The 26,508-nt window shown below is 37.0% G+C and overlaps 2 protein-coding genes and 1 long non-coding RNA gene across 3 annotated transcripts; 1 reads left to right on the top strand and 2 right to left on the bottom strand.

The window, feature by feature from the left end:
- Nucleotides 1-599: 599 nt before the first annotated feature.
- On the bottom strand, nucleotides 600-6,805 carry si:dkey-211g8.9 (free fatty acid receptor 3). The gene has a single exon (XM_061882742.1). The coding sequence runs from the start codon at nucleotides 4,801-4,803 to the stop codon at nucleotides 3,832-3,834; it is 972 nt and encodes a 323-aa protein (XP_061738726.1). The 5' UTR covers nucleotides 4,804-6,805; the 3' UTR covers nucleotides 600-3,831.
- tekt2 (tektin 2 (testicular)) lies at nucleotides 6,799-26,334 on the bottom strand. The gene is made up of 10 exons (XM_061882741.1): nucleotides 25,298-26,334; nucleotides 21,824-21,986; nucleotides 21,621-21,746; nucleotides 18,316-18,521; nucleotides 18,093-18,236; nucleotides 14,052-14,166; nucleotides 13,872-13,979; nucleotides 10,149-10,292; nucleotides 9,976-10,055; nucleotides 6,799-8,546 (listed from the first exon to the last, which is right to left on the bottom strand). The coding sequence occupies exons 2-10, from the start codon at nucleotides 21,977-21,979 to the stop codon at nucleotides 8,342-8,344; spliced, it is 1,284 nt and encodes a 427-aa protein (XP_061738725.1). The 5' UTR covers nucleotides 21,980-21,986; nucleotides 25,298-26,334; the 3' UTR covers nucleotides 6,799-8,341.
- Nucleotides 12,533-13,322, top strand: LOC133539510 (uncharacterized). The gene is made up of 2 exons (XR_009803413.1): nucleotides 12,533-12,581; nucleotides 12,786-13,322. It is a non-coding gene; the product is annotated as an uncharacterized LOC133539510 (long non-coding RNA).
- Nucleotides 26,335-26,508: the final 174 nt, after the last annotated feature.

Here is a 26,508-nt window from a genome sequence, read left to right as displayed (position 1 = left end):
TACGCTTTACCGGATGGCTTGTCGGAATTTCAAAATAAATGCCACATATTTTCATTGTTTTTGTTTCATTATTTTTCCATTACAACTACATTCATTTTACAATGTGGAAAACATCAACAAACTCATTTGAAAATCAGCTATTTCTTTCTTCCACTTTGCTGGATAGCTTTTCGGAATTTCACAATAAAATCCACTTTTTTTTTTCATTATAACTACATCACTTTTACAAGGAGGAAAACATCAACAAAGTCGTTTGCAACCCAGCTATTTTTCCTTCAACTTTGCTGGATAGCTTGTCGGGAATTTCAAAATAAAACCACATGTGTTCATTGTTTTTGTTTCATTACTTTCCATTACAACTACATCAATTTTACAATGAGGAAAACATCAACAAAGTCATTTGCAAAAGAGCTACTTTTTTCTTCATCTTAGCTGGATGGCTTGTTGGAATTTCAAAATAAAAGCCACACATTTTCAATGTTTTTGTTTTGTTATTTTCCAATACAACTACATCAATTTTACAATGAGGAAAAACATCAAAAAAGTCATTTACAACCGATACATATTTTTTATTCAACTTTGCTGGATGGCTCGTCGGAATTTCAAAATAAAAGTCAAATATTTTGTTTCATTATTTTCCATTTTAACTGCATACATTTTACAATGAGGAAAACATCGACAAAGTCATTTGAAACCCAGCTATTTTTTTCTTCAACTTTGCTGGATGGTGTGTCAGAATTTCAAAATAAAAGCCACATTTTCATTTTTTTTTTTTGTCTCATTATTTTCCATTTCAACTACATCAATCATACAATGAGGAAAACATCAACAAAGTCATTTGCAACCCAGCTATTTTTTTCTTCAACTTTGACGGACAGCTTGTCGGAATTTCAAAATAAAAGCCACACAAGTTCATTGTTTTTGTTTCATTATTTTCCATTACAACAACATCAATGTTACAATGAGGAAAACATCAACAAAGTCATTTGCAAACGGAGGTTTTTTTTTTTTCCAACTTAGCTTTTCGGAATTTCAAAATAAAACCACATATGTTCCTTGTTTTTGTTTCATTATTTTCTATCAAAACTACATCAATTTTACAATGAGGAAAAACATCAGCAAAGTCATTTACAAGCCAGTTTTTTTTTTATTCAACTTTGCTGCATAGCTTGTCAGAATTACAAAATAAAAGCAACATATTTTCATTATTTTAGGTTCATTATTTTCTACTATAACTGCATCAACTTTACAATGAGGAAAACATCAACAGAGTCATTGACAACTGCACTATTTTTTTTTCTTCTCACCTTTCCCGGATGGCTAGTCGGAATTTCAAAATAAAAGCCACATATTTTCATTGTTATTGTTTCATTATATTCCATTACAACAACATCAATTTTACAATGAGGAAAACATCAACCCAGTCATTTGTAACACAGCTATTTTTTTCTTCAACTTTGCTTGATATCCTTGTCGGAATTTCAAAATAAATGCCACATATTTTCATTGTTTTTGTTTCATTATTTTCCATTAAAACTACATCAATTTTACAATGAGGAAAAAAATCAACAAAGTCATTTGCAACTCAGCTATTTTTTTCTTCAACTTTGCTGGATAGCTTGTCGGAATTTCAAAATAAAAGCTTCATTTTCATTGTTTTTAAATGTGTCATTTTTTTCCATTTCAACTGCATCAATTTTGCAATGTGGAAAACATTAACAAAGTCCTTTGCAACCCAGCTATTTATTTTATTTAACTTTGCTGGATGGCATGTCGGAATTTCAGAATAAAAGCCACACGTTTTCATTGTTTTTGTTTTATTATTTTCCATTACAACTACATACATTTTACGATGAGGAAAACATCAACAGAGTCATTTACAACCCACGTATTTTTTCCTTCAACTTTGCTCGAAACCTTTGTCAGAATTTCAAAATAAAAGCCACATACGTTCATTGTTTTTGTGTCATTATTTTCCATTACAACTACATCAATTTTACAATGAGGAAAAAAATCAACAAAGTCATTTGCAACCGAGCTATTTTTTTTCTTCAACTTTGCTGGATGGCATGTCGGAATTTCAGAATAAAAGCCACACATTTTCATTGTTTTTGTTTCATTATTTTCCATTACGACTACATACATTTTACAATGAGGAAAACATCAACAGAGTCATTTACAACCCACATATTTTTTTCCTCAACTTTGCTCGAAACCTTTGTCAGAATTTCAAAATAAAAGCCACATACGTTCATTGTTTTTGTGTCATTATTTTCCATTACAACTACATCAATTTTACAATGAGGAAAAAAATCAACAAAGTCATTTGCAACCCAGCTATTTATTTTATTTAACTTTGCTGGATGGCATGTCGGAATTTCAGAATAAAAGCCACACATTTTCATTGTTTTTGTTTCATTATTTTCCATTACAACTACATAAATTTTACGATGAGGAAAACATCAACAGTCATTTACAACTCACGTATTTTTTCCTTCAACTTTGCTCGATAGCTTTGTCGGAATTTCAAAATAAAAGCACGTGTGTTCATTGTTTTTCTTTCATTATTTTCCATTACAACTGCATCAAACGAACAATGAGGAAAACAACAACAAAGTCATTTGCAACCCAGCTATTTATTTTATTTAACTTTGCTGGATGGCATGTCGGAATTTCAGAATAAAAGCCACACATTTTCATTGTTTTTGTTTCATTATTTTCCATTACAACTACATAAATTTTACGATGAGGAAAACATCAACAGTCATTTACAACTCACGTATTTTTTCCTTCAACTTTGCTCGATAGCTTTGTCGGAATTTCAAAATAAAAGCACGTATGTTCATTGTTTTTCTTTCATTATTTTCCATTACAACTGCATCAAACGAACAATGAGGAAAACAACAACAAAGTCATTTGCAACCCAGCTATTTATTGTATTTAACTTTGCTGGATGGCATGTCGGAATTTCAGAATAAAAGCCACACATTTTCATTGTTTTTGTTTCATTATTTTCCATTACAACTACATACATTTTACGATGAGAAAAACATCAACAGAGTCATTTACAACCCACGTATTTTTTCCCTCAACTTTGCTCGAAACCTTTGTCAGAATTTCAAAATAAAAGCCACATACCTTCATTGTTTTTGTGTCATTATTTTCCATTACAACTACATCAATTTTACAATGAGGAAAACAACAAATTCATTTGCAACCCAGCTATTTTTCTTCTTCAGCTTTGCTGGATGGCTTGTCGGAATTTCAAAATAAAAGCCACATATTTTCATTGTTTTTGTTTTATTATTTTCCATTACAATTACATAAATTGTACGATGAGGAAAACATCAACAGGGTCATTTACAACCCACGTATTTTTTCCTTCAACTTTGCTCGATAGCTTTGTCGGAATTTCAAAATAAAACCACATATGTTCATTGTTTTTTGTTTCATTATTTTCCATTACTACTGCATCAAATGAACAATGAGGAAAACAACAACAAAGTCATTTGCAACCGAGCTATTTTTTTATTCAAATTTGCTGGATGGCTTGTCGGAATTTCAAAATAAAAGCCACATATTTTCATTGTTTTTGTTTCATTATTTTCCATTACAACGACATCAATGTTCAAATGAGGAAAACATCAACAAAGTCATTTACAACCCAACTAGTTACAACTATTTATATAAAAAAGTGCTGGACACTCACTCCTGTTACTCTCAGTCCTGTTACTCTTTGCCAGAGGAACTTTGGATAAAAAATGACGAGACGTTGGGAAAAAAAAGTGCTTCACATTCACTCCTGTTACTCTTTACCAGAGGAACTTAGTCTTAGGAACTTAGAGCAGCAGCCTGAGTCCCCTCAGTGATAGTCGCAGGGGACCTGACGTTAGCCACAATGTTGGGGGTCGTGCAGCGATGGCGACTGAACTGGCCACGCCCCCCGCACGTCCTTCCCATGACGCCCCTCGACACGGCGGGCGACAGCATCAGCATGACGGCGGGCTCCAGGAAGACGTTGCAGGAACTGGTCAACATGGCGTAGCTTCTCCACTCCACGTTCTCCCGCCGGGCGAACCCGACCAGGTGGGAGATGTTATAGGGGGCGTAGCACACCACAAACACCACCAGCGTGGAGAGCGCCACGGCGAGGACTCGCCTCTTCCCCGCGGGCCGCAGGTTGGAGCGCCACACCAGGGCGACGCAGCGCAGCGTGCAGAAGGACGACGCCGCCAGCGGCAGGAGGAAGAGGACCACGGCCATTTCCAGGCGCAGGGGAAGCAGCACGGCCAGCTGTGAGGCGTTGAAGTGATCGTAGCACGCCGCCGCGTCGTCCTGAATGGACACGAAGTTGGCTCCGCCTTCAGCCACCAGGCCCACGCCGAGGTGGAGCAGCACCAGCGCCCACAAGGCGGCGCTGATGCAGCAGGAAATACGAACGTGGCGGTACCGCTTGTAAATAATGGGGAAGGCGATGCTGAGATAGCGTCCCGTGGTCACCGCCGTGATGAAGAGGCAGCTTCCGTACAGCGAGGCGAAGAGGAAGAAGCTGTAGACGGGGCAGACGGGGGCCGGCAGCATCCAGTCCTGAAGCAGGGTCTCCAGGGCCTTGACGGGCAACCAGGCCACCAGCGCCAGGTTGGCCAGGCACAGGTTGAGGGCGTAGACCACGTTGGGCGTGGCGCCGCGCTTGCGGGCCTTGCGGGCGTACACTAAGAGCACCAGCAGGTTGGCGGGGAGCCCCAGCAGGAAGGTGAAGGAGTAAACGAAGAGGGAGACGCAGTCCTTGACGGCCACGTGCATCGCTCGAGACGCTCAGATCACCGCCGAACCATCGCGCCACAGGAACTGCGCGGACGGAGGCAAGGGCGGCGAAGGCATCACATCATCAGGACGCAGATAAGAAGACGCACGCACCCACGCGGAAGCATCGGCACATTTAGCAGGCCGACGTAATTGCCTACTCGGGGGAGGTGAGCGCCATCTGGAGCTCGGGGTGAAATGATTCAGAATAATTCCGTCAGAGTCCGTCATTAAGACTGGAAGAGGGGGGGGGGGGGTCATAAAGGTGGAGTGAATGTGCAGCAACCGCTTGTTTGTGGCGTCTCGTGGTTTAACGGCGGCGAGCGAGGGAAGGGGGCGTGGCGCGGGGAAAGGCGGGTAAATGGAGCGGAAGACACGCAAATTCGTAGTAGGAGGGTTTTATTGGAGGAGGGCAAACACCAGGAGATGTTTTGCAGGGAGGAAGGCCTGCAAAAACAAGGCCGTTGTTGACTTACCACCACAATACTCCGAAAACAAACCTACTTGCACATACTAGAAATACTTTTATATTACAAAAGTAACATTTGCTATAGTCCAGTCCTTTAATACATAAATAACTATGTAATAAACAAATATTCTCTGTTTATTCTGTTAATACTAAATGTATCTTAACCTCTTAAGGCCCAAGCTGTTTGTTTGCATGTTTTTTGTAATTTATCTTTGCTATTAGGGCTAATTAGAATAAAAACTAAAAATCATCTTTTGATACTTAGTCCATAAGTACACAAACGTGTACTTCATGTTTAGTGACATGCTAATTCGTATTTTTACACATTTTTTCCCCCCAAAATTCCATTGTATGTTATCCTCTTCTGACACCACCAGATGGCAGTATAAGTGTCCACATAAGTGGCCATAAGACCCCAATTCAGTAGTGGACACAATTTGGGAAATAAGAGCTAAAAGGTGCTGTCCATGCATGTGGCCACTAAGCCTTTAGAGTTAATTACTTGATTATTATTATTATATTATTCTATAAAAGTAAATAACAACATTATTTAAGTACTGTATTGTTTCCTCACCAATACAGTTAAATGAAAATGTTTTGTGTCCCCTTCTGGTTTTTTTATTGTATTTTATTGATGTTATAATGTTTTTGTTGTTATAATGTTTTTGTTGCTTTTTATGACTAATACAGCTGAATGAGATTGTAATAATATTTCATGCCGGTCACCTATTGTTTTTCTTTTTATATTATGTTTTATTATTATTATTTTAATCTTTCGAATGAATCGCGATTCTTATTTCTAATGATTCTTAATGGGTTCAAAAAAATTAAAAATGTATACAAAAACAGAAAAAAAACCTTTTGTTATATTTTTTTGGTATGCTTTTAATGAGGCAGCCATTGTTTTTCGAGATAATTTATAATATTATTTTCACATTAACGTTAATTAAACGGCTTTTTTATAAATATAATTAAATATATACATTTTTTAATCTTTCAAATTTATCGTGATTCTTATTTGTAATGATTCTTAATCAGTTCAAAACATTTTTTAAATTTATAAATATATATATGTAATATATTTTTAGTATGTTTTAATGAGGCAGCCATTGTTTTTCATTATAATTAATAATATCTTTATTTTCACATTAACTTTGACTGAACGGTTGTTTTATAAATATATATTTATTTTAATATTTCAAATGAATCAGGATTCTTATTTGTAATGATTCTTAATTGGTTCAAAAAATGTAAAAAATGTATTACATTTTTTTTTTGTTTAATCTTTTAAATGAATTGTGATCCTTATTTTTAACAATTCTTAATCGATAAAAAAAAACAAAAAATTAATTTAAAACAACAAAAAAAATTCCCGTCCAGTCACATATGTTTGTGTATAATCTTAGCAAACTTTTAAGTAATATAGAAAGTTCTCGGAGCAGTTTTTCTATTGTACTGGAGGAACTTTGAATAGTTTTTTTTTATTATTCACATCTTATGGTTATTGTCATTAAGGTCACTGAATTTTTTGTTGTGGTTTTCAGCTGACTGAAATTGTAATATTCAACATTGGAATTCCACAAGGAAATATTTTGGGTCTCCTTTTAGTCACCAAAGTTTTTTTATTTATACTAATACGGTTGACTAAAATTTTTATATTTCATGATGGCGTTCCACAAGGAAAAGTTTTGGGTCCACTTCAGTTTTTTTATTAACATCCAGTTATTGTAGGTAAGGTGACTATATATGTTTTACTAAGACTGTATGCTGACAGAAATTGTAATATTAGTAATATTCAACATTGGAATTCCACAAGGAAATGTTTTGGGTCCCCTCCTAGTCATAAAAGTTGCAATATTTCATGTCGGTCTTCCACAAGGAAATGTTTTGGGTCATATGAGAATATTTTTAAGTGTTCTTTTACAGTCCATAGTCTTGTTTAAGGCCGCTAGTGTTTTTCCATGTGAACGCTTTGGGTTTTTGTTCTTATGTCCGCTAGTAAACTCTTTGTTTTGTCTTGAGTTTGTCGGCTCACAGACCTGTTTTGGCCAGTTCCTTATTTGTTTTGAAGTAACAGCTGTATTTCTGTCCGACTCTCTTTGTTTGGATTAAGAGCTCTTCTTGCTAATGCTATTGACGCATTATAAGGGCTGCTTTCCTAAAACTTGAGTAAATACAAACCTTAATTTTGTATCGTTCTGTCTCTGGGGTCCTTTTTACTCAACATATATGTTTTAATTGATTGATTAAAACTTTTAGTAGTAGATTGCCCAGTACAGTACTTATTCCGTACAATTGACCACTAAATGGTAACACCCCAATAAGTTTTTCAACTTGTTTAAGTCGGGGTCCATGTTAATCAATTCATGGTAAATGTCCCGAAAGAGTTTGGGAGTGACAAGTGCGATTTATTCCCTGAGAGGAAAACCTTGTTTTAAAAAAAATAAAATACCAAGCATTCTATTGTTATAGTTGACTGTTATAAGTGACTTTGTTACTAACACTGCACTATATTTACAATACAATACACGCTTACTTGATGCAACGAGCGTTTGAAAATTGTTTTATGAAAACATTTTTAAGAGACGCTCATGCTTGAGTTTTGATTGAGGCTGCACGGCACACTGTATTTATTAGTGCTTGCTTGGTGTTTGGAGTATCTTTTTATGCATACCATCACACTGAGAGCTGTTTCTAATACTTATAATATTGCAAATTACCCTGTTTGGACCTTTTCCCTGTTTAAAAAAAAAATTTAAAGCACATACTTAGGTCGAAGTTCACATTATTATTATCTCCATGCAGTGAACGGCGTCAGATGGTCAAACATCCCGACGGAGCCAAACAAAGCCATTAAAAAGATAACGGAGAGTAAAATGACCCTTACACAAACGTGAGTCTGAATACACTCGGGTCCCTGAAATATCTTGATAGGCTTTTTCACAAAAACACCATTCGGATGCACCCCTACCAAACGATTCAGCACGACACACACCTCATGAAAATCCGAGATAGAAAGGACACAATCTTCTTTGTAGATTAGTGGGATTCGATTCAAACGACAAAATCCTACTGAGCCTTAAGATGCTGGGTGCTCCTCCCACTGGAGCTGGTGAGCTGGACCAGTGGTACCGGGGTGTCATCGCCGTAAAGTATTGGGATGAGGCGGCTGCGGATGTTAATGCAACGCTGCTCCAGAGCCAGGGCGTCGCGTTTCCTGGCGAGATCCTGCAACAGCTGGTGGTGATGGAGCTTCAGCCTCTGTAACGAGTGCCTGAGTGATGGAAACATGCGGAATATTGGCATTCAACTGTCAAGTCTCTATTATTTAGTGCACTATTTATACAAAAATACTGTTGTTATTGTCAGTAAGACAATAACAATCGTGACAGCATCCTCAGGGACTTATCCCACCCACTCTTGCCCTTATATATTATACATATATCCATCCATCCATCCATTTACTACCGCTTATTCCCTTTTGGGGTCGCGGGGGGCGCTGGCGCCTATTTCAGCTACAATCTATATATATATATATATATATATATATATATATATATGCATATATATGTATATATATGCATATTTATATAAGGGCAAGAGTTCAAGCCTGGGTGGGATGAGTCCCTGAGGATGCTGTTACGATTGTTATTGTCTTACTAAAAACTGAGATTGTAGTAATATTTCATGTATATGTATATGTATATACATACATACATACATACATACATACATACATATACATATATATATATATATATATATATATATATATATATATATATATATATATATATATATATATATATATATATATATATATATATCCATCCATTTTCTACCGCTTATTCCCTTTCAGGGTCGTGGCGCCTATCTCAGCTACAATCGGGCAGAAGGCGGGGTACACCCTGGACAAGTCGCCAACTCATCGCAGGGCCAACACAGACAACATTCACACACTAGGGACCATTTAGTGTTGCCAATCAACCTATCCCCAGGTGCATGTCTTTGGAGGTGGGAGGGGTCTATCCCCAGGTGCATGTCTTTGGAAGTGGGAGGGGTCTATCCCCAGGTGCATGTCTCTGGAAGAGGGAGGAAGCCGGAGTACCCGGAGGGAACCCACGCATTCACGGGGAGAACATGCAAACTCCACACAGAAAGATCCCGAGCCTGGATTTGAACCCAGGACTGCAGGACCTTCGTATTGTGAGGCAGACGCACTAACCCCTCTTCCACCGTGAAGCCCTATATATATATATATATATATATATATATATGATGATGATGATGATAGATTAGATTTATATCGCGCTTTTCTATTGTTAGATACTCAAAGCGCTCACAGAGAAGTGGGAAGCCATCATTCATTCACACGATGGTGGTGGTAAGCTACATCAGTAGCCACAGCTGCCCTGGGGTAGACTGACGGAAGCGTGGCTGCCAGTTTGCACCTACGGCCCCTCCGACCACCACCTGTCATTCATTCATCATTCATTCACCAGTGTGAGCGGCACCGGGGGCAAAGGGTGAAGTGTCCTGCCCAAGGACACAACGGCAGCAATTTGGATGTCAATAGGTGGGAAGCGAACCTGCAACCTTCAGGTTTCTGGCACGGCCGCTCTACCCACTACGCCATGCCGTGTAAGAGATCAGAAACAAAGTCATACGAAAAGTCAGGCAGACAGAAACAGTATTTTACTCACTGGGCTTCAGCGAGCTTCTTCTTCAAAGTGGCAATGGTAGCCTGCAGCTGATTGACTTCATCAACAAGGGAACGCTGTGCCTGCAAGCCATCATGAGGGGGAAAAAAGACAAACGTTTGACAAATGAACGTTTACTTCTTGCATGCATAGTCAGTTTGTGCTGAACATCCAACCAGATCCCTGCACAGGTCCATGCCCGGTCTGAAGGTTCTGTTCTCCAGTCTGGTGTGTGCCAACTTCATCGGGGCCATTTTGGCCTGCAAATCGGCATCTAGTCTGAAGATGTCGTTTTCCATCTCGGTTATCTCATTTTCAGTCTGTTACAGGACACACACACACTTTATAAATAATATGTAATAACTGCATATTGAATACAATAAAGATGATGTCCTGCATCCTTTTTTTGCATGGTACTATCCCCAGGAAACTAACATTTATTTTTTATTGAGCATATATTACATCTAAGGGAAGACCTGCTTAATGAAGGGACATCACTTTTTTTTTTTACAATTATTCAAGACATGACAATCAAGACATGACAACCGATGAACTTTTTTGAAATGCATTCTAACTTGTAAATAAAAGGAAATAAAAGCCCGCTTACAGCGGAGACAATGGGAGCGCTTCTATTTTGCCCCCAAAATCCAACAAATAACCATTCAAATACCGCCAACAATGCATTTATATTTTGCGATTTGAATATTAAAGAAGTATTATTTATTTATTTTGTTTGTCATGAAAAAGGGAGGTTTTTGTCATGAAAAAGGGAGGTTTTTGGGTTGGTGCACTAATTGTAAGTGTATCTTGTGTTTTTTATGTTGATTTAATAAAAAATAAAAAAAATTCAAAAATTAAATTATTATTATTTTTTTAATTAATAAAAAAAATTTCTGCGGCCCGGTACCAATCGGTTGAGGAACACTGGTGTATAAGAAAACTCAATGGAGGTGTTTGGATATTGTGAAGGGGGGGGGGGGGGGGGGGGGCGTGGCCTGCGGGCCTGCCGCGGAACCGGGTGTGCAGGACCGGCCTCGAAGACAGCGACAGGTGAGTGGATGGCCCAGGTGGGTCTTGTTATCTAATCACCTGTCGCCTTTATTAGCAGCAGCCGAAACGAGACACGTTACTGGAGTTAGAGGTGCTGATGAGCGGACGCAGGAGGAAAATAAATTGTACTGGAAAGTAGAAACCTATTGATATTTCTGAAAACAAGTGTCATACCCTGAATTCCGGGCTCTCCTGGCTGTGTGTGGTGGTCCGAAGAACCCACTAGAGGGCAACCTCTACAGATATGTTTAAAGGGGAACATTATCAGCAGACCTATGTAAGCGTCAATATATACCTTGATGGTGCAGAAAAAAGACCATCTATTCTTTTAACCGATTTCCGAACTCTAAATGGGTGAATTTTGGCAAATTAAACGCCTTTCTGTTTATTGCGCTGGAGGCGATGACGTCAGAATGTGACGTCGCCGCGGTAATACACTCGCCATTTTCATTTTCAACACATTGTAAACATTGGGTCTCAGCTCTGTTATTTTCCGTTTTTTTGACTATTTTTTGGAACCTTGGAGACATCATGCCTCGTCGGTGTGTTGTCGGAGGGTGTAACAACACTAACAGGGAGGGATTCAAGTTGCACCACTGGCCCCAAGATGCCAAAGTGTCTGCCGCCAGACCCCCATTGAATGTGCCATAGTGTCTCCACATTTGACCGGCGATGCTAAGGCAGACATGGCACAGAGATGTATGGATAACCTGCAGATGCATTTGCAACGGTAGTCAACGAAATCACAAAGGTGAGTTTTGTTGATGTTGACTGCCAGCTAATCGATGCTAACATGCTATTTACCGGCGGTGCTAAAGCAGACATGGCACAGAGATGTATGGATAACCTGCAGATGCATTTGTAACTATATTACGTTTCCTTCCACCCACATTTAATGCGAAACAAACACTTACCAATCGACGGATTTAAGTTGCTCCAGTGTCACAAGATGCGAAAGTCCTGATCGTTTGGTCCGCACATTTTACCGGCGATACTAACGCAGCTATTCGGCCATGCTATGGCTATGAATAGCGTCAATAGCTATTCGCTCAATAGCTTCAGTTTCTTCTTCAATACTTTCATACTCCAACCATCTGTTGAATCGCTTAAGTCGCTGAAATCCGAGTCTGAATCCGAGCTAATGTCGCTATATCTTGCTGTGGTATTCCCATTGTTTGTTTACATTGGCAGCACTGTATGACGTCACAGGGAAATGGCCAGTGTCTTCGCAGAGAGCGAAAATAAGGCACTTTAAAGCTTTTTTTAGGGATATTCCGAGACTGGTAAAATTTAGAAAAAAAATTCAGAAAATACAACAAGCCACTGGGAACTGATTTTTATTGTTTTTAACCCTTGTGAAATTGTGATAATGTTCCCCTTTAAGGTCTTTATACATATGCGTATATACATATATGTATATATGTAACGGTGTAGAAAACAGAATATCCTTATGCTTGATTAAATTATGAATGAAGTGTTGCAACAGCGCCTGTGCTGGCGAGAAGTGGTATGTACGGTCACCTGTGGGAAGTGCTCAGAACTGTGACGCCTCCAAACTGGTGAGACACGTTTTTGTATTGTCCGGGTTTGATTACTATTTAGTGAATATTGACTGTTTATATTTTGATTAGTACTTTGTAACAGACACATAAAAAGTTTCGCTAATTGGTATTGACCAAAACTGTATCCTAGAGTGATATTTTAAAGACAATAACACACTTTTACTGTGTAAACTAATTGGTGATTATTGATGTGTTATTTAGAGAATCCCGTGACCCAAGTGGACTCACAGTCTCACAATTTGCACTGTTTTACAGGTAATATTATATTTCATGCCACTGTGTTTGTTTGGCTGTTCACATATTTGTCCTCACCTATTGTTATGATGCTAATGCTAAAATGGCTAGGCCGCAGCCTGGTTTATCAACCGCATGGTTTGAAGCAGCCATTTTGGATGCGAGGTGTGTTTAGGGACATCCTGAAAAATGTAGTTTCTGTAAATTTACTGTGTATTTTGCATATAAAAAAAAGGATTATTGTTAATTTGAGCACACCATTGTCAGTACATGTGAAACCATTGAAGAAATGAATATGATGATTAGTATAAAGATTTGGTCTAAACACTATACGATCACACCCAAATGTAACATGTTGTTTGTACAATGAAACTATGGTTTGTTATGTCAAACATCAGAACTGTGACGCCTCCAAACTGAGAATCCCGTGACCCAAGTGGACTCACAGTCTCACAATTTGCACTGTTTTACAGGACACTGTTATTAAAGAAATTCATAATCCACCTGGTGCCAGTGATATGTTGAAGGGACAGAAGTGTGGAGCTGCATTTTGCCACATACAGTTGTGGACCGTCACATATACACATTCGTATATACACAAATGAATATACTTATGTACACATATCTACTGTACATACACATATACACTTATGTGTATACACTTATACACATATGTATATACACTTATGTATATATAAGAGTTCACTCATTTATTTTTGTATAAATGGAGAAATCTCAGTCATATTACCCAAATATGTGTTTGTTATTTTTAAAAAAAAGTTTTGTTGTTAAATCAGTGCAATGCAACATACTATAAAGATACATTTTGTGTGGCTATATTTCATATATTTGCTGATTCTACGCTATAAACTCACTCATGTTACTTTCGGTCCTGTCACCTGATTCATCTTGGGGTTCGGAAACTCGTACACAAATCTAATCAAATTGACCTACATACATTGTAAATAGTTCAATATGTATATTACCCGATTTAGAGTTAAAGTTCATGTTGAGAGAATGACAACAAGTATTGGGCCATTTTTTTCAACTCACGTTTTTCAGCTGCCACTGGAGCTGACTGGAAGCTTGTTGCTCTTGGTGATTGCGCTTACGAAGTGCAAACTCGGTGGCGCTCTGTTGCTTCTTTAGCTCATTGTTCAGCTGGACATCATAGGACAGAGAGAGGAATGACGTCCAAAGAAGAAGTTTGCAAGAGACAGTTTAAACACATACATTGACTCGGGAGAGACTCATGTCGTCCCTCATTTTCTGGGACATCCGCATGGCCTCATGGGCTCGTGCCAAGTTAAGCTGGCTGAACTTGACCCACTCCTGTGGTGTGCAGGTGCTGAAGGGAAGACCCGACATACACATGTTAACACTTTCTACTGAATCCCCAATATAAAAAACTAATGTATGATAAAAATCAACTGTAAAACATTTTTTCAATGAGCAAAATGTCCTGCACTGATTGCAAAATGTATCAATACAATTTAAACTACTTTGAACACATACTTAATTTCTATCAACTTCAAAAAAAAAAAAACAATCACGCTTAAGTCATGTCGGAGTTTTCACTCAGTCCTGTTACCCCAACACATTACTCCCGGCCTGGGAAATTATTTTGACTTGGAGGCCAAATTTTGAGAAGAAAACGTGTCTGGAGGCTGGTAAATCCATTTTTAGGAACACTAATAATCATACTTGCCAACCTTGAGACCTCCGATTTTGGGAGGTGGGGGGTGGGGGCGTGGTCGGGGGTGTGGTTAAGAGTGGAGGAGTATATTTACAGTTATCCATCCATCCATCTATTTCCTACCGCTTATTCCCTTTGGGGTCGCTGGTGCCTAGCAAGTCACCACCTCATCGCAGTATGTGTAAAGATCTTTATTTATAATTGAATCGCTTGTTTATTTTTCAACAAGTTTTTAGTTATTTTTATATCTTTTTTTCCAAATAGTTGAAGAAAGACCACTACAAATGAGAAATATTTTGCACTGTTATACAATTTAATAAATCACAAACTGATGACATAGTGCTGTATTTTACTTCTTTATCTTTTTTTTCCCCATCCATTTTTTACCACTTATTCCCTTTCGGGGTCACGGGGGGCGCTGGCGCCTATCTCAGCTACAATCGGGCGGAAGGCGGGGTACACCCTGGACGGGTCGCCACCTCATCGCAGGGCCAACACAGACAGACAGACAACATTCACACTCACATTCACACACTACGCCCAATTTAGTGTTGCCAATCAACCTATCCCCAGGTGCATGTCTTTGGAGGTGGGAGGGGCCTATCCCCAGGTGCATGTCTTTGGAGGTGGGAGGGGCCTATCCCCAGGTGCATGTCTTTGGAAGTGGGAGGAAGCCGGAGTACCCGGAGGGAACCCACGCATTCACGGGGAGAACATGCAAACTCCACACAGAAAGATCCTCAGCCTGGAATTGAACCCAGGACTGCAGGACCTTCGTATTGTGAGGCAGACGCACTAACCCCTCTTCCACCGTGAAGCCCTATCTTTTTTTTTTTTAACCAAAAATACTTTGCTCTGATTAGGGGGTACTTGAATTAAAAAAATGTTCACAGGGGGTACATCTCTGAAAAAAGGTTGAGAACCGCTGCTCTAAAAGCCGTAGATGTTATTGTCACATATGGATGTACAGTAGATGGCAGTATTGTCCTGTTTAACAGTGTCATAACATTGCTGTTTACGACAAACAAACTGCTTTACGGTAGTCGAAAACGTGACTGCTGTTGTTGTGTGTTGTTACCGTGCTGGGAAGACGTTAGTGAAACTGCCTAACAATAAACCCACATAAGAAACCAAAAAACTCGCCCTCAATCATTCTACAGTTATAACGTCATTGGGCAGGCCCTCTGTTTATATTGTGGGAAAGCGGACGTGAAAACAAGCTGTCGACACGTCACTCGGGTCCGCATGGAGCTGGAGGGGCGTGGCCTTCAGCTCTGCCTGAATTTCGGGAGAAAATTTGTCCCGGGAGTTTATTTTCTTAAAAAAAATAATTATTTTTTACTTCACATTTAAGCTTAGCACTCATTGCTGTTACCCTCTTATTTGTGCTTATAGCAACTTTTTTTTAAGTTTATTGTCTTAAAAGAACTAGACTGTTAAAATTCACATTACTGCATGTATTTGTGCTTACAAAACTCCTATTTTAAGTGTATTTTCTTTTTTAGAAACAATTTAGATAAAATGCACATAAATATTGTCATTTGTTGCTGTTACCCGACACATTAGCCCCTATAAAAAATTTGGAAAATTCCACATGTCACATGGTTGCATCATTTAGAGCCTCCACAGGCTTTGGGAACTTCAAAAGTATGTTTTTTTGTTATATTCTATGATATTTCAACTGTGACTAAACACAGTCCTGTTACCTAAATGATTCATTGGATTTTTTAAATGCTTTTTTGGGGGGTGAAATCCCTTTACTGTGCTTATGTGGCTATATTTCATTTGTTTGCTAAATATATGCTAAAGACTAACTCCTGTTACTTTCAGTTCTGTTACTCAAATGTTGGGCTATGAGACATTTTAAGTAGTGCAATATACAAACCCTGTTTCCATATGAGTTGGGAAATTGTGTTAGATGTAAATATAAACAGAATACAATGATTTGCAAATCCTTTTCAAGCCATATTCAGTTGAATATGCTACAAAGACAACATATTTGATGTTCAAACTCATAAACTTTTTTTTTTTTGTGCAAATAATAATTAACTTAGAATTTCATGGCTGGGACACGTGCCAAAGTAGTTGGGAAAGGGCATGTTCACCACTGTGTTACATCACCTTTTCTTTTAACAACACTCAATAAACGTTTGGGAACTGAGGAAACTAATTGTTGAAGCTTTGAAAGTGGAATTCTTTCCCATTCTTGTTTTATGTAGAGCTTCAGTCCTTCAACAGTCCGGGGTCTCCGCTGTCCTATTTTACGCTTCATAATGCGCCACACATTTTCCATGGGAGACAGGTCTGGACTGCAGGCGGGCCAGGAAAGTACCCGCACTCTTTTTTTACAACCCCACGCTGTTGTAACACGTGCTGAATGTGGCTTGGCATTGTCTCGCTGAAATAAGCAGGGGCGTCCATGAAAAAGACGGCGCTTAGATGGCAGCATATGTTGTTCCAAAACCTGTATGTACCTTTCAGCATTAATGGTGCCTTCACAGATGTGTAAGTTACCCATGCCTTGGGCACTAATGCACCCCCATACCATCACACATGCTGGCTTTTACACTTAGCGTCGATAACAGTCTGGATGGTTCGCTTCCCCTTTGGTCCGGATGACACGATGTTGAATATTTCAAAAAACAATTTGAAATGTGGACTCGTCAGACCACAGAACACTTTTCCACTTTGCATCAGTCCATCTTAGATGATCTCGGACCAAGAGAAGCCGGCTGCATTTCTGGATGTTGTTGATAAATGGCTTTCGCTTTGCATAGTAGAGCTTTAACTTGCACTTACAGATGTAGCGACCAACTGTATTTAGTGACAGTGGTTTTCTGAAGTGTTCCTGAGCCCATGTGGTGATATCCTTGAGAGATTGATGTCAGTTTTTCATACAGTGCGGTCTGAGGGATCGAAGGTCACAGTCATTCAATGTTGGTTTCCGACCATGCCGCTTACATGGAGTGATTTCTCCAGATTCTCTGAACCTTTTGATGATATTATGGAGCGTAGATGTTGAAATCCCTAAATTTCTTGCAATGTCACTTTGAGAAAGGTTGTTCTTAAACTGTTTGACTATTTGCTCACACAGTTGTGGACAAAGGGGTGTACCTCGCCCCATCCTTTCTTGTGAAAGACTGAGCATTTTTTGGGAAGCTGTTTTTATACCCAATCATGGCACCCACCTGTTCCCAATTAGCCTGCACACCTGTGGGATGTTCCAAATAAGTGTTTGATGATTATTCCTCAACTTTATCAGTATTTATTGCCACCTTTCCCAACTTCTTTGTCACGTGTTGCTGGCATCAAATTCTAAAGTTATGATTATTTGCACAAAAAAAACTAAGTTTATGAGTTTGAACATCAAATATGTTGTCTTTGTAGCATATTCAACTGAATATGGCTTGAAAAGGATTTGCAAATCATTGTATTCTGTTTATATTTACATCTAACACAATTTCCCAACTCATATGGAAACAGAGTTTGTATGTATATATGTAAATTGTTAGAAATAGCACAATCCTGGAAGGGGTAGATGCAAATATAATCATTTGGCACTCGCAATGTATGATTACCCAGCAGGTATTCGAGTAGGATTGGGCTTGAGGGAGATCTGCGTGGACGTTATTTTAAGCGCCAGACAGGATACATCAATATCCAGCGTGTCCATCTTGTTTTGGAGGTCCGCTGTCAGCTGTTGTCGAATTTTCTGCAAAATACTGTCAACATAATACCTGAAGTCAGTTAATAGATTATAGACAGAACTTTAATGAGGTAATAATGGCAAGATGATCCGACCAGAGCTGGGCGAAGGCTTCGTCAATGTGCTGCTGCAGAGCTTTCTGCACGTTTTCAATCACATGCACCTCTTGTTTTAGCTGCTCCTCCACGGGGTCGTTGACCAGCTCTCGCCCAGGCCGGCCCTCCCTCAGGGTCAGGCTCTCCAGGCTGACCTCCAAGGGAACGGCGGTGGCAGCCAGGGTCTCCTCTGTCCGGGTTTTAGACTGTCACAGCACACACAGGACAGCCTTCATAGCTCGGGAGTAAGAGCGCTGGTCTCGTAAACTACTGAGGCCTTAAAACAGGGCTGTCAAACTCTTTTCCATTGAGGGCCACATTGCAGTTATGGCAGACCTCAGAGGGCCACGTTTAACAATGAGTAATATATATATATATATATATATATATATATATATATATATATATATATATATATATATATATATATATATATATATATATATATAGTTGCGTCCAACCAGTCTTCCTCTCAGGGAATAAAACACACTGTTCAATCCCAAGTTCTTTTGGGTGACATAAATGATGAGTAAGAAAGACCACCAAGACTAAGGTTGTCCCGGTCCGATATTTGGATCGGATCGGCCGCCGATATTTGCCAAAAAAGGCGTATCGGCAGGACATGGGAAAATGCCGATCTAGATCCAGTTTTTTTTTTTAAAACTCCGGTCCGTATTTTCCAACACACTGATTTAAATAGTACATTCCACTCTTCTGCGGCTCCCTAAACTCCGTTCCGCATTTTCCAGAACACCTTCAAAACTTCCCCCAGTCTGCCTTCTAACCATTCGGACGTTCGTGTGAATTAAAAGTTACGGTAAAAATGTCAACTGTGTGGGATTATTTTATCCTACAAAACGAAAAAGAGGGAAGAGGTGGAGTGCAAAACACGCCACAATAAAGTCAAGCGTGATGGTAAAGTTGTAAGACATTTTAATGACTCTTGCGAGTGAGAGGCTTTTTAGCACAGCCTCACTCATCATTGATGAAGACAGGAGCAGGCTGACACCTGAGGATCTTGAGGTGCTCGTCTTTGTTAGAAAGAATCTCCCCGTTATGCTTGGACTTCAATTGTTTGCCCCTAACTGGGGCAAACAATTGAAGGGAGTGTGTGTGTATATATATATATATATATATATATATATATTTATTTTTTTTAAGTTTACACTTGTTCAAGAGCAAGTATTGATGCTGAGTTACAGACATTTTATCCCACTCAGGTTGTTTGTGTGTTTTGCTTTTTTAATCATGTTTACAGCATTATTTGCACTTTATACTGTTCACTTTTTTACTGTTTAATGATGCCATTTTTGTTTGTCATGTATAATTTTTGATATTTTGTGTTTATCCTTGAATACCAACTGTTGTGTATTATTCAAACTCACCTAATTCAGCTGGCTAATTGTTATCAAGAGTACTAAAATCCTTTTCAGCATGAATCTGACAACTAAGTAGGCTAAATAACTTTAAACTTTAATACATGCTCGGATAGGCCAGTATCGGTATCGGATCGGAAGTGCAAAAACAATATCGGTATCGGATCCGAAGTGCAAAAACCTGGATCGGGACATCCCTAACCAAGACAGAATAGCAATATTACCAAGTTTTACTAAAGCTTTAGGAGACCAGCGCTTACAATGCAGCAATAGCAGCATCAAGAAGCGGTCTCCTAAAGCTTTAGTAAAACTTGGTATTATTGCTATTGTGTCTTCGTGGTCCTTCTTACTCAACAAATACGTCATCCGAAATACCTTGGCATTGACCAATGTGTTTTGTTCCCTGAGAGGAAGACTGGTCGGAGGCAACAGTTTGGGAGCTTGAGAGATAGAGATATATATATATATATATTTTTATTTTATTTTATTTATTTATTTATATATATATATATATATATATATATATATACACACACATATATATACATGTATGTACATACATAAATTATATACACATATATATGCATATATACATACATATATATATACATATGTATATATATACATATCTACATATATATATATATATACACACGTATATATACACACATTTATATATACATATATACATACATATATATACATATGTACATCTATAGATATATATCTATATAGATACATATATATACACATCTATAGATATATATAGATGTATATACATACATATATATCCATATATACGTACAGTATATATACATATACATCTATATTTATATATAGATAAATACATATATATATAATATGTACATAAATATATATATATATATATATATATATATATATATGTATATAGATATACATATACATCTATATTTATATATAGATAAATACATATATATATAATATGTACATAAATATATATATATATATATATATATATATATAGATGGATAGATATATAATACATTAACAATATTTTTTTTACATAAGCTACAAAAAAAAACAAAACATTTTATTTTGAAACCTGGCAGCTCAGTCTATACAATTGCACACTAAAAGCAGTGTTATTGTTTTTTTTACAGCATATACATATTTTTTTTATAAATGGAATGGAAAAACAATACCACTGTTTCTAGCAGTAAAATTTTGTATTTTCATTTCTATTTTATCTATGTTTCTGTTTTATCTAGTGTTTATATTTTATTTCTATTTTAATTGTCTATTATATATTCTCTTTCTCTTTTGTATTTTTTAATACTTTGTAGAACTTTGAGATTTCAACAAATGTAAAGTGCGTTACAAATGTAATTCATTATTATTATTTTATTATTATCAATTTATGCAACTGAGCTGCCAGTTTGTTTGTTTTTTTTTAACCCAAAAAATCTTGTTTTAATGGTTTTTGGTTACTTTTTTTAATGTTTTGGTGTCTCACTGTCTATGGGAAAAAAATCAGTACCAAAGTTGATTTTATGGTAAAAAAAAAAACTCAGTCGGCGAAATTTAACCATAAAATATATTGTTCAATTTTACAGTCTACAATTGGATTGATAATTTGTTTTGAAATCATAAGTCAAGTAGATATCTAAGTACAGTATTTTGTCTTTATTTTAACAAAAATATTTTTGGAATACATAATACAATATTTAGTTTTTGATAATATAGAGTTGTTAGATATATGTAAGTGCATGCAGTACATGATTTTTAATGTCAAAGGGGAATTAAATATATTCATTGAGAAAAAATAAAGCTTTTTATGAATGCATTGTATTTCCAGGCTTTGGCGGGCCACATAAAATAATGCGGCGAGCCAGATTTGGCCCTCCGGCCTTGAGTTTGACACCTGTGCCTTAAAATGAGGGTGCTTACCAACGTCAGCGCCTCCATCTCTTCATCCACTTTGTGCGCACATGAGACAATCAGCTCCTTCCACCTCGTCACCTCCCAGATCCGATCGCTCAACCTGCTGGAAGTGTTACTCTCGTCCCAGGTGGTCTGTGTAGGTCGGGACAAAGACCGGCTGACACATTGCGGACGCTGAATATTTCACGGTGGCATCAAGGAGGAGTCACCTTGCAGTTGGTGTCGTTGCGCAGCGACCTGCTTTCTTGGCGGATTACGTTGGAGAGATGCTGCTCAATTTGTGCGGTGGTGGACAGGCGGTTGTTGTTGTCGCACCATTCTGGCACGCTGTAGTGCACGCTGGGCTTCTCGGGATGTTTGGACATGGTAACACTACAAGCAAATACAAATAGTACATGGAACTCAATACAATACAGGAAAAAAGCAGTGCTCTATGTAACTTAAGCACATGTTTTTGTCAATTCTACCTTTCAAAAGTATCTTTTTCTCACTATTTTCCTTTAATGTGTGAAGTAAGTAGACCAGGGATGTCAAACTGTTTTTTATTGAGGGCCACATGGCAGTTATGGCTGCCGTCAAAGGGCCGCTTGGAGCAGTGAATCACAATCAGACATACTTTTTTAGTCCCCAAGGGGAAATTTAAATAATATATGAATTTGCCTCTGGATTTCATTATTAATTACATGAATTGTTTTAAGTAGACTGTCAATATTACAGTATTGATTGATTGATACTTTTATTAGTAGATTGCACAGTACAGTACATATTTTGTACAATTGACCACTAAATGGTAACACCCCAATACGTTTTTTAACTTGTTTAAGTCGGGGTCCACGTTAATCAATTCATGGTAAATACTTTACATTTACAAAATATTACTGTAAAATAGTGTTTATTTTTTGTTTTTTTTTATTTTTTACATTTTACAGTAAATATAAAAACAGTACCAATATTTAGTTTTTTATGGAAAAGGCTAGCTTCTTAGGTGCCAGAATTTTACTATTTAATTTACATTTGTTTTTACAGCATTGTATTGGGAATGGAAAAACAGTACATGTTCTCTATTTATTCTGGCAATTTAACTGCCAGTTTTTCCACTGTAAAGTAAATGTATCACTTTTCCATTACAGTAATACACTGTTAAAAACAAGATTTTACAGTAAAAAATATGGCAGCTGATTCAACAGAAATTTAGCAAAAACATTTGTTAGTTTTTATTTATTTATTTAATGCTGTAAAGAACACCGTAACATTTAATGTCATTTATATTAATTTGATGGGTAGTTTGCTGTAAAATCCTAAGTCAAGCAGATATTTAAGTATTTATTCTTATTTATACAAAAAATGTTTGGAAAGTATGATAATACACTGTAAAATTTGTTGCAATATTTGATACTATTAAAATTTAAAAAAGGTATGCAATTTCAAGCAGTACATATATTTTTTCTATCAAAATGAAAAAAATGGATTGTGAGAAAAATATTAAGTACTTTATTGACACATATCATTTTCAGGTTTTTGTGGGCTGGGTAAAATGATCTGGCCCCCGGGCCTTAAGTTTGACATCTGTGAAGAAGATTATTTACTCATTTATTAGCAAAAAAACCCCAATAAAAACATGATTAATTTACAGAATAGTTTGACAGTGAATACAGGGTCCTTCTGTGAGGGCCGAATGGGACAAAATTAAATAAATACATCTTTAAATAAATGATCTAATAATTAAAACACAAAAAAAGCAGGTTATATTGGAATGAATAATAAATTAAATCCTAAAATTATTACATCTGAAATAATTAAAGCAATAATAAATTAAATGATTAAAAAATGTAATGTAATTTTACATAAAATAAATTTACGACAGATTTAATAGCTCTTCTTTGTATTTAATTCCAGATAAAATGTATCTAAGTAGTCATTTATTTATTTATTTTTGCCAATAAATAGATAAATATGTAAATGTGTCATTAATTTGTTGAATGCAAAATTAAATTTATTTTATTGATATTTTCATGATTTCACTAAATAAGTAATAATCTCAGTTGATTTATTGGTCAATAAATAAATATTTAAATAATTACTAAATATGTCATTTATATACGTAAATTGATTTCTTTAAAAAAATTACTTAAATGTGTCATTTAAATTTGACTAAATGAAATTAATTAAAATAATTACTTTAATACGTCAATTAATTATTTAAATGGATTTCATTTAGTCAATAAATACTTATTTAATTGATGGCACATTTAAGGAAGTTATTTAAATTAATTAGTCAAAAAATGTTTACATAATTACTTAAATGTGTCGTTTTAATACTTATTTAAATGTATTAATTTACTTGTGTTAAATAAATAAATCTTCAAATAAATACTATTTATACATGTATGTATGTATATATATATAATACTGCATAAAAATATGACAATACATTTCCACACTACAAAAACCAACAATATATTTGACCATAAACATAAAAAAAGAACTTAAAAAAAAAAAAGAATTAAAAAAAATATACATATATTCGCTGTAATTTCGAGCCAACAGCAAAATATGCAGCATAGATAACAAGATAACTACAGCATAGTTAAGTGGCATTGAAAAGGATGCTCCGTGTTGATTTACATCATCAATTATACATTTGAACACTGTTTGTTTGAGGTCGACATGTTTACTTTCCAGCACCTAAACATCTTTATTTGAATAAAACTCAGCAGCTGGACCGACTCTCAGAATTTTGACGTATCTTTTAAAAATCCATAACACGAATGTAATAATGTCACAAATAGACTTAAAATACCTTTACGTGAACTCTTCAACCAGCAAAACAAAGCCAGGCCAACAAAGTGGACACTTTTATTACTATATACTTTTTTTATTTGACCGTTTATTCACACATTTTAGCTTTAGCCTCCGCACTTTCCACAGGCTGACTCCAGCATACGTCATAATGAGCGTCGGCTTTAAGGCAAATTCCCGTAAGTTATTTAGATTAGTGACGTCAAAGTTCCTTTGTTATGTTTTCCTGTAACTTTTTTTGTACAAGTGATGGAAAATAAAATGACTACTCACGGCTTTGGAAATTATGGGAGGTGAAACTGTGACGTTTACGAAATGACGAATCTGCTGATCTCAGGCGTATGTTGGCGGGTTCTGTATTAACGTAGTTTAAAAAGGCACATTATTAATAAATATACATTTTTGTAACTGCGTGTTTAAGATACATTACTGTGCATTTGGAGCAGTCTTTTTTTAACGTTTACATTATTAATAAATATACATTTTTGCAACTGCGTGTTTAAGATACATTACTGTGCATTTGGAGCAGTCTTTTTGTAACGTTTACATTATTAATAAATATACATTTTTGTAACTGCGTGTTTAAGATACATTACTGTGCATTTGGAGCAGTCTTTTTTAACGTTTACATTATTAATAAATATACATTTTTGCAACTGCGTGTTTAAGATACATTACTGTGCATTTGGAGCAGTCTTTTTGTAACGTTTACAATTTATTCTCTTTTTAAACATATTTGAAACGCCATGAGGCAAAATAGCTAGTTTACTCACACATTGAAGCTTGTATTTAATGGCATGAACACAAAGTTAAGTCCAATGAACAAATAAATACACAACATGATACATTTTTAGATAAATGTGTGAAGTCAACTTTTTACTCACCGCTAAGTTCCAGAATGTTCGGCTAGCTGGTGTTGCTTGGCGGGTATCCATGGAAACGGCATCAGGCCGTCTCCAGGCAACCAAACTAGACAACGTTTACACAGAAAAATGTCATCCATCCATCCATCCATTTTTTACCGCTTATTCCCTTTTGTAGCTGAGAAAAATGTCATTTTAACTCCAAAATATTGCTCAGCTAAGAAGGCTGATATGTATATACCGTATTTCCTTGAATTTCCGCCGGGGCGCTAATTAATTTAAAACCTCTTCTCACTCCTGCGCTTACCAAAGGCATGCAGTAAAGGCAAGCATGCGCTAATTATTTTAAAATCTCTTCTCACTCCGGCACTTACCAAAGGCATGCAGTAAAAATTTGAGTGTGATGTAAGCTTGAACCTTAAATCCTACTGAATAGCTTTTAATCTTCTTCCCTTTATGCAATTTCAAATTACCGATACTGAAATCAGCCTCCTCCATTTTGAAAATGATGACAGGGGAAATGTCACTCGTGACATCACAAGTTTGACCATGCGGTAATAATAAGCATGCGCTAACTATTTTGCGAAGAGAGTTTGACCCGGCAGTAATTCAAGGCAGGCGCATACTTTATGCCCGGCGGCAATTCAAGGAAATACGGTATATATATATTATATAGCCTTTAAATAAACCCCCTTTTTAGACCAGTTGATCTGCCGCTTCTTTACTTTTTCTCCTCTGTCCTGCTCTCCCCTGTGGAGGGGATCCGGTCCTGTGGCCATGGATGAAGTACTGGCTGTCCAGAGTCGGGACCCAGGATGGACCGCTCGCCTGTGTATAGGTTGGGGACATCTCTGCGCTGCTGATCCGCCTCCGCTTGGGATGGTTTCCTTCTGGCTCCACTATGGACGGGTCTCTCGCTACTGTGTTGGATCCACTTTGGACTGGACTCTCACGGTTGTGTTGGATCCACTATGGATTGAACTTTCACAGTATCATGTTAGACCCGCTCGACATCCATTGATTTCGGTCCCCTAGGTCCTCTCCAAGGTTTCTCATAGTCATCATTGTCACTGTCACCGACGTCCCACTGGGGTGAGTTTTTCCTTGCCCTTATGTGGGCTCTACCGAGGATGTCGTTGTGGTTTGTGCAGCCCTTTGAGACACTGGTGATTTAGGGCTATATAAATAAACATTGATTGATTGATATTTGAATAATTGTAAACCTTTTATTA

This window comes from Nerophis ophidion, linkage group LG21 (genome assembly GCF_033978795.1).
Source record: "Nerophis ophidion isolate RoL-2023_Sa linkage group LG21, RoL_Noph_v1.0, whole genome shotgun sequence".
NCBI classification, from domain to species: domain Eukaryota; kingdom Metazoa; phylum Chordata; class Actinopteri; order Syngnathiformes; family Syngnathidae; genus Nerophis; species Nerophis ophidion.
This window is presented reverse-complemented; position numbering and strand designations above follow the sequence as displayed.

Coding starts and splice junctions, on each gene's coding strand:
- si:dkey-211g8.9 (XM_061882742.1), bottom strand. CDS start 4,803: ATGCACGTGGCCGTCAAGGACTGCGTCTCCCTCTTCGTTTACTCCTTC.
- tekt2 (XM_061882741.1), bottom strand. CDS start 21,979: ATGTCCAAACATCCCGAGAAGCCCAGCGTGCACTACAGCGTGCCAGAA. Junction 10,056..10,148: donor TGGACCTGTGCAGGGATCTG/GTTGGATGTTCA, acceptor GATGGCTTGCAG/GCACAGCGTTCCCTTGTTGA. Junction 8,547..9,975: donor AAGAAGCTCGCTGAAGCCCA/GTGAGTAAAATA, acceptor TCCATCACTCAG/GCACTCGTTACAGAGGCTGA.